Source organism: Glycine max, chromosome 6, assembly GCF_000004515.6.
Source record: "Glycine max cultivar Williams 82 chromosome 6, Glycine_max_v4.0, whole genome shotgun sequence".
NCBI classification, from domain to species: domain Eukaryota; kingdom Viridiplantae; phylum Streptophyta; class Magnoliopsida; order Fabales; family Fabaceae; genus Glycine; species Glycine max.
In genome coordinates, this window is record NC_038242.2 from 41,298,281 (window position 1) to 41,307,690 (window position 9,410).

Sequence of the window (9,410 nt, forward strand, 5' to 3'; positions counted from 1 at the left end):
ACATGAATAGAAAACATGTGGGTTAGGATTGATGATTGTCTGTTAGAATGAAATTAGGCTGATTAATTGAATCCCTATATTTGGAATTAAATCCCAACATTTGGTATCAGAGCCTCGCCTCCCATATGTAGATTCGTGTATGATGTTTGGACAATATACACATATTAGGTACAATGTTTTGAGGAAACAAAATAAGATTATCACATTAATGTGGAATGAACAATGATATAAAGAGTGATTGATAACATCAAATTATTATTTACATGCTATAAGCATGACAAGTTCACAAGTAGTAAAAATGATACTTAGTAACAATAAATCAATGTAACACGTGTAGAGTAACACTATGGTGCAAACATACCAATTTGATGTGTTAATGGGTTATGCATTTTATGAGTAGCATGCACATATTTCATGTGGGATAATAGGTATAAATTTAAATGCCTCATTTATGTGTGTTGTTACTTTTAGAGGCCACTGCAATATATTAAAATAATAATCACGGGCTTCTAAAATTTAAAATAAATAAATAAAGTTAAAATAATTTACTCAAGAAACATTTTAATTTTAGATTTGGTTCATCAATATTCAAAATTCAATATGGTATATCATATTAATTATTTAGCATTTAAATGAGCCAATTGAATCAAGATATCACCAAAGTGACCTCTCTTGTGTAGATTGTTCATGAGAAATGTTAAACGTTAATGTGTGTGATTATTTATATGAACAGTGATTGACCCAAAGGAAAATTATCATTTAACTAAGTTACATACACACACCTGTGATGTTAAACATGTGATAATTATAAGGTTTTGCATGTGAATGATAAGTCACATCAAAAGATGGGTTTGTTATTTGACATGTTTTTATTATCAATGTTTGAACATTACAACAAGGATATCACTAGCAATTAATACCACTGTCCAAAGACTTATATTAACGGTGCTTTAGATATCTTGAGATGAGATATATCATTATTCAAATGCATTGATGACTGTTATGTGAGCTTATTGTATTATTTGTTTTGATCTTTTCAGTTGTTGCTTCTCGTTGCTTCTATATCTACTAATCTGAATTTGGTTCCAGTTCTTAATGGTGCAAATTTTAAGGACTAGAAAGAGAACATACAAATTGTTCTTGGCTGCATGGATCTAGACCTTGCATTAAGGATTAAGAAACCCCCTTCTCCTACGGATTCCAGTACCTCTGAACAGAGAAAACTTCATGAGAAGTGGGATCACTCAAATCGCGTTAGTCCTATGATCATTAAGCGTGACATTCCTGAGGTCTTTAGGGGCATTATTTCAGATGATATAACTAGTGCCAAAGAATTCCTTGTTGAAATTGAACAGCGCTTTGCAAAAAGCGATAAGGCGGAAACAAGTACTCTCCTTCAGAACTTGATTTCCATGAAGTATCAAGGCAAAGGAAATGTCAGGGAATACATTATGGGAATGTCAAATATTGCTTCAAAATTAAGGGCACTAAAGCTTGAGCTATCAAAAGACTTGTTTATTCGTTTAGTGTTGATTTATCTATCTTCACAGTTTAGTCAATTTAAGATCTCTTACTGCGGTCAGAAGGATAAATGGTCTCTTAATGAGCTCATTTCATACTGTGTGCAAGAAGAGGAAAGGTTGAAGCAAAAAAGGGACTGAAAGTGCTCATGTTGTGAGTACCTCTAAAGACAAGGGCAAAAAGTAAAAGGACTGACGAGCCCAAGAATGAAGCTGCTAAGGGTCCAGGACAAAAGAAACAAAATCAGGGTGACAACTATTTCTTTTGCAGTAAGCCTGGACATGTAAAGAGGAAATGTACCAAACATCATGCTTGGCGTGCAAAGAAGGGTATGTTTCTTACTTTGGTATGTTTTGAGGTCAATTTAGCTTCAGTACCTAGAAACACTTGGTGGTTAGATTCTGGTGCCACTACTAATATCAGTGTTTCAAGGCAGGGTTGCCTAAGCTACCGGAAGCCAATTGATTCTGAAAGATGGATCTATGTTGGAGATGGTAAATCGATGGAAGTGGAAGCTATAGGGTACTTTAGATTATTATTATGTACTGGTTTTTATTTAGATTTGAAAGACACTTTTGTTGTACCGTCATTTAGACGGAATTTGGTTTTAGTTTCTTATTTGGATAAATTGGGTTATTTGTGTTCATTTGGAAACAATGTGTTCAGGTTGTCTTTTAATTCAGATATTGTTGGAACTGGTTCACTCTTGGTTAATGATAATGTATATTTGCTTGATACTGTAGCTTCCTATGGTGAATCCTTTAATGCAGAATTGCATGGTACTAAGCATAGAATTGATAATACAAACTTAGGAGCATTATGGCATAAGCGCTTAGGTCACATTTCTAAGAACAGAATTGAACGACTTGTGTCAAACAAAATCTTGGATTCCATTGATTTCACAAGCTTTGATGTTTGTGTTGAATGCATTAAAGGTAAACAGACCAAAAGCAAGAAATTAGGTGCATATAGAGCTACAGACGTCTTGGAATTGATACATACAGACATTTGTGGGCCATTTCATACACCTTCATGGAATGGTTAACAATATTTTATATCATTCATAGACGATTACTCAAGATATGCATACTTGTTTCTTATACATAAAAAGTCACAATCTCTGGATGTGTTCAAAACATTTAAAGTTGAAGTTTAAAATCAACTCAACAAAAGAATAAAGTGTGTCAAATCTGACCGTGGTGGTGAATACTATGGCAGATATGACGATTCAGGTGAACAATGTTTGGGGCCTTTTGCCAAGTACCTAGAGGAATATGGAATCATCCCATAGTACACCATGTCGGGGTCACCTAGCATGAATGGTGTGGCTGAAAGATGAAACAAAACTCTTAAGGATATGGTAAGAATCATGATTTGTCATTCTAACTTACTAGAGTCACTCTGGGGAGAGGCACTAAAGACTGCAGCTTACATTCTAAATAGAGTGCCAACTAAGGCAGCTGCCAAAACACCTTATGAGCTTTGGGTTGGGCGAAAGCCTAGTCTAAAACATTTTCATGTATGGGGATGTCCAGCTGAGGCAAGGCCTTATAAGCCAAATGAAAGGAAATTGGACTCTCGAACAGTGAACAGCTACTTTATTGGTTATTATGAAAGATCCAGGGGCTATAAATTTTATGATCCCAAATTAAAGAATTTTTGAGACGGAAATTGCTACATTCTTTGAGGATATTGAGTTTGGGGGGAAGAATAAGGTTAGAGACTTTGTCTTAGAGGAAGAATCAGTAACAATTCCAGAACTGATTCATATAGTTGCTTTTGATAAAGCAAATTCAGAACCTCTACAAGATATTGTTATTGAATCCCCCACTCAAGATAATTTGGTCGTTCATGAAGAACAAACTCAAGATCCTCAAGAACCTATGCTTCATGAGTCAATACCTTTGCGGAGATCTACAAGAGAAAGGAGAAGTATTATTCCAAATAATTATGTGGTATTTCTCCTAGAACATGAGGAAAATAATGGTATGATGGAAGATGACCCAGTCAACTTCCATCAAGCCATGCAAGATTCCAACTCAGAAAAGTGGATTGAAGCAATGAATGAGGAGTATAAGTCCATGCAAGACAACAAAGTTTGGGAACTTGTCCCATTACCAGAAGGTGTGAAACCCATTGGTTGCAAATGGATATTTAAGACCAAGCGGGATTCCAAAGGTAATGTGGAGAGGTATAAGGTTCGTCTTGTGGCGAAGGGCTATACCTAAAAGGAAGGGATTGACTTTAAAGAGACTTTCTCTCTAATTTCATCGAAAGACTCTTTTAGGACAATCATGGCTCTTATTGCACATTATGATTTGGAGCTTCATCAAATGGATATTATGACGGCGTTTCTCAATGGCAACATTGATGAGACAATTTATATGGTGCAACCAAAAAACTTTATGTCAGGAGACCCAAAGAATATGGTTTGCAAACTGACAAAATCCATTTATGGGCTAAAATAGGCATCTCGTCAATGGTACCACAAATTTCATCAAGTAATTCTCTCATTTGGTTTTGAGATGAATCTTGTTGATGATTGTGTGTATCACAAATTCAGTGGGAGCAAGTACATTTTCCTGGTCTTATATGTTGATGACATACTGCTTGCCACTAATGATATAGGCATGTTGCACGAAACTAAGATTTCTATCTAGAAACTTCGAAATGAAAGATCTTGGTGACACCTCCTTTGTATTAGGAATTCAGATACACTGAGATCGATCTCGGGGTATTCTAGGATTATCACAAATGAGCTATATCAAAAAGGTACTTAAAAGGTTTGGCATGCAGAAATGTAAATCCGGGGATACTTTAGTTGCTAAAGGAGACAAGTTTAGTCTCAAACAGTGCCTAAAAGAAAATTTGGAAATTCAGGAAATGCAAAAGATTCCTTATGCATCAGCTATAGGGAGTTTGGTGTATGCCCAAGTATGTGCGTGTCCGGATATAGCATACATAGTTAGGGTATTAGGCAGATATTGAAGCAATTTAGGAATGGATCATTGGAAAGCAGCCAAAAGGGTTATGAGGTATTTGAAGAGAACAAAGTACTATATGCTCACATATAAGAGGTCAGACAGTTGAAGATCATTGGGTATTCTGACTCAGATTTTGCAGGATGCCTAGATAGTTTGAGATTCATTTCAGGTTACATTTTCATGTTAGTCGGTGGTGCTCTTGGCGCAGTGCCAAGCAAACCCTTACTACTTCATCCACCATGGCAGAAGAATTTGTGGTATGCTATAAGGCATCAAATCATGGAATATGGTTGAAAATTTTTGTCATAGGGCTACAAATTGTGGAAGGAATTAAAAGAGCACTTAAGTTATATTGTGACAACAAATCAGCTGTATTGTATTCTAACAACGATAGGAGTTCGACCAAGTCGAAACACATTGACATCAAGTTCCTAGTTGTTAAGGAAAGGGTACAAAGTGGACAAATTTCCATAGAACACTTAGGGACAAACTCCATGATAGCAGATCCTCTTATTAAGGAACTTCCACCCTAGGTCTTTCATGAGCATGTTGCTCACATGGGTGTTTTACAGTTCGAGGAATCTTTGGTTTAGTGGGAGTTAATCACTTTTATGTATTTTATGTTCTATGTTAGATTTTTTGTATGCATACATTGACTTTTGGATAAATTTGGTTAAATATATATGGTTTATTATTCAATTATTACATTTTGTACATTAAGGTTATTAAATGATCTCATTGAGGTAAAGTAGGAGTAGTTAAAAATAGACGTGTACAGACCACCTTCACGTAATTTTCATGCTACACATTTCACGATGAGTCTATGTCATTTGATTTTGTCAGCATTAGTGATCATTGATGAGTTTAGTTATGATTGATACAATGAAAATTGTTTTGGTTCTACATGCGGATGTAATCAATGAATAAGATTTTTGGAATATGATCAAGGTGTGTAATGACAAATTTTGAGCTCATAAAGTCTAACACATTCATAAGGATTGTAAGGATATATATATATATATATATATATATATATATATATATATATATATATATATATATATATATATATATATCACATAATTGAATGAGTTAGGGTCATTATATAATTAGCCAAAATATTAAAGTGGTCTAATCAATATAAAAATATGGCTAATGGCATATATGTCATGAGGATAATTGTGTAGATACCAGTGATATTATAATTTGATGAGTGACCAAATTATAATTATCAAATTCGGGGTAACTGATGGCAGTTACCAATATAAGGGGTTATGGTCTCCATTTGTAAAGAGCAACGCAACACGTACTCTCCTTATCCTCATCAGAAGAGAAAATTCAGAGAAAGAAAAGAAGGACTCTCTACAATTGGAAGGTCATAAAACCAATTTTCTAATCAACCTTTCATCATCATCATTCCATTATGTCTAATCCAGGTACGCTTTCGCATATAGTTTTCATCATGATTTTGAGTATGGGAACACAAAAGGGATTTTATTCATCTCTGTATAATAATTTCTCTCTACATGAATAGAAAACATGTGGTTAGGATTGATGATTGTCTGTTAGAATGAAATTAGGCTGATTGATTGAATCCCTATATTTGGAATTAAATCCCAACACCAATCATTACCCCCAAACGAGCTCTCTAAGGCTGATGGTTTTTTCTTTGGTTTCCCAGTAATACGTGGAAAGATTGCTTTTAAGGCTTTTATAGATTGCGTTTAAATCCCAACACCAATCAACACCAATCTTTGGATTTTAAGGCTTTTATAGATGCAAGTGGAGATCTAGGGAAAGTAGGACAGCTTGCTTGCAGGCAAGCCTGCTGGAATCTTCATTACCACAGTTTCCTAAGTTAATATACAAGAGACATTGTAAGATCCTTTATCTGTATTTGTAATTTTTGGATCAACTCCTAATAAAAAGAATGAAAATAGGTTTAAATATCTTTTTAGTCTCCTAAATCTGGATCAACTTTGCCTTTTAATCTCCCATATTTATAAGTGACTTTTAGTCTATGTAATTTGAAAATAATTCATTTTTCTTATTGTGGTTGTTTTAAGGTATATTCGGACAAACATTTTCAAAAGTACTTATTGAAGAAGAAAATGAAATAATTTTCTCTATAAACTTACATATAGAAACTTTCTCATATTAGTTCATCCAAAAGTTAATTTTTAACTTGTGCAAAAACTATTTTAACTAATGGAAAAACTTATTTCATTTTTAGTTGTTTTTTTTTCTCTTATAAGTACTTCTTTTGAGAAGTTTATCCCAACAAACCCTATAAAGTACAAAAAAATGGGTCATTTTCAAATTAATAGAACTAAATTAATCACTTTAAATTTAGGGGGCCAAGAGTAATTTTCCAAATTTAAAGCATCAAAAGGATATAGAAGACATAAAAATATATTAATTATTAAAAATTGTGTTACCTATGACAGACAAACTGCCATCACTCAGCTGCACAATCATAGATTGGTATGTGCTTCAACGGAATTTGCAGCCTCATGCTGTACTAGCAAGACCAAGAACATCAAGGTGGAAGTAGAAGGTGAAGGTACATGTGGTGCAGGAAGTTATACTAGAAGCTTGAGGGATAGGTCAGAGTTGGAGGATGCATTCCAGCGAGGGGTGTTATTTGCTGCCATCACAAAGAGGATAGCCAAGATAGCTGCTGAAAAATGTACGGGGGATGTACCCAAATAGTGGTATTGAAAATTGCTACTTATGTTTTTGAGTCTTAATTAGACTACATGTGTTGAGTTCTGCTTTGGTTATTGCATGCTAATGGTTGTTTCTTATCAAAACGAAAAAATGTTTGGTGCTAAGATTTGTTTTTCTGATACATGGTGGAGCTTTGGCTTTTGGTATTTTGTTGTTTTGTTCCCTTCTTTTATATTTCCCTTACATGAATATTGAAACCAATAAGCATGCACTTGCACATTTCATAGATGTCAACTGAGCTAATAGTTACCCTTTGCTAGATTCTGATATCGAGCAAGAAAGAAGTTGGACTTGATTATTCTTTTACATGTGATGAATATTGCCAAGTTTGAAGAAATTTATCTGAGGATATATGTTTGCAACAAATCCCTTAATTAGCATGAATTGGGGCTTTAGTGTATTGAGGTGAGATTTACAAAGCACCGATACTTTAATTTGTCTCATGTATCTGTATCGGATACGTATTTGATATTGATACTCTTGAATATACTTTACCAATATGTATCTGTGAAGTATCTAAGCCTATGAAGCACTAATAATTCAATTTGATTCATGTATTCAATATCGATATCCTTTTGATACTTCGATGATGCGTATCGTGTGATATCTAAGCTTTTAAAGTATTTTTTGAAAACCCAATATGATTACATAAAACACATATGTATAATATATAAACATAGAATCATTGTTCCTTGATGAACTAAAAATAAAAATTGTTCTCTTCATGAATAATTTCAAGAAAGGAAGGAGATTGATAGTACGTTTTTCATATGTAAATAATATAAAGTAATTTATGATGAGGATGTGTTATAACTTATTTTTTTTTTATTTTTAGTAATGTTCAAGAAATATGTTTTTAATTTGAGTTTACAAAATTGCAATTATATATTTAATATTTTGCTTTTCTGATTATTTATAGATTTTTAAATATGTATTTTATATGTATCATATTCTATATATATTTTTGAAATAATCGTATTGTTGAATCGGATACGTATCATATGTGATCCACCCACTTATCGTATATGTGCATATAGGAAATTTGAATTGTTAGTGAATATATATATCGGAAAAGTTATGTCATGAAAAGAGAAATCCAAAAGAAGTAATGATGGCTTAATGGAGCATTGGGATTGAGGAGTTGACTCACTCACCCCTGCCTCTTGACTCCTTGGTTCTCTGTTATAGACTTTTCTTCTTTCTGTTTGATCTGTTTTCCAAGTCAGCAATTTACTTATTATTTCAATTTCAGGGCATTAGTGAATCACTTCTATTCTTGCAGACCAATTTCCCAAATCACTTTTGTAATAGAATTACTAAACTTCTGAGGTCAATGAGGATTACTTTTTTCTGATAAAAAAATATATGACTACCTTAGTATATGTTTTTATATATTTTTAATGATAGACACACGTTTAAAAAAAATGATTATTTATCCTATTATTTAGTTTAAAATAACTGTTTGATGATATCTTTAATTTTCAATATAATTAGTTAATTCTCCACAAAATATATATAAAAGTATTTTATGCATGCATAAATAATATATAATTTCAATAAATATTAAGTGCTCTTACAAAAAAGTTATACTGTCAGCATTGGAACTTAGTGTATTTTATCTTCTTAAGTCACAAAGATGACAATGCAGATTTAAAATTAGTTGTCTATTTTTTTCTTACAGAAATTAGTTGTCTCTTATATCACAAAAAAGAGGGGGGAAAACCCTAACGTTAGAAAAATATAATTTTTAAAATAAGAAAAGTTGTAGTGTAATATAAGCATATATTTTGTAAGAGATGAGAGCATATTCAAAATAAATATATGACTTGATGCATGAAAAGTTAGATACCTTACTAAACAAGGAAATTAACCCCAAAATTCTTCTCATTCTTCAATTCATAAGATAAGGACGGATTCAAGAAAAAAAACATTAGGAGATTGAATGATGCTGTATAGAAAATTTTGTTGATGTGTCTTTTGAAACGATTAAAGATGACTGATTTTTTCCCCTTTCTATAATGCCTCCTCTCTGTAAATTTTCCTTCTATAGTATTGTACGTTTATATATTCATTGAAAATATTGATTTTATAAGGTTAAGGTTAATCCTAATAGTAATGATCGATTCACTAAATTTATTTTATTCTAAATTGACCACTCTAGGTGGTGGTGACTTT

The 9,410-nt window shown here is 32.8% G+C and overlaps 1 protein-coding gene across 1 annotated transcript; it reads left to right on the forward strand.

Annotated features, from left to right (window-relative positions):
• The first annotated feature begins 1,148 nt into the window (after positions 1-1,148).
• On the forward strand, positions 1,149-1,661 carry LOC113001886 (uncharacterized). The gene has a single exon (XM_026128753.1). It carries the CDS (start codon positions 1,149-1,151, stop codon positions 1,659-1,661), a length of 513 nt encoding a protein of 170 aa, XP_025984538.1.
• The last annotated feature ends 7,749 nt before the right edge of the window (positions 1,662-9,410 follow it).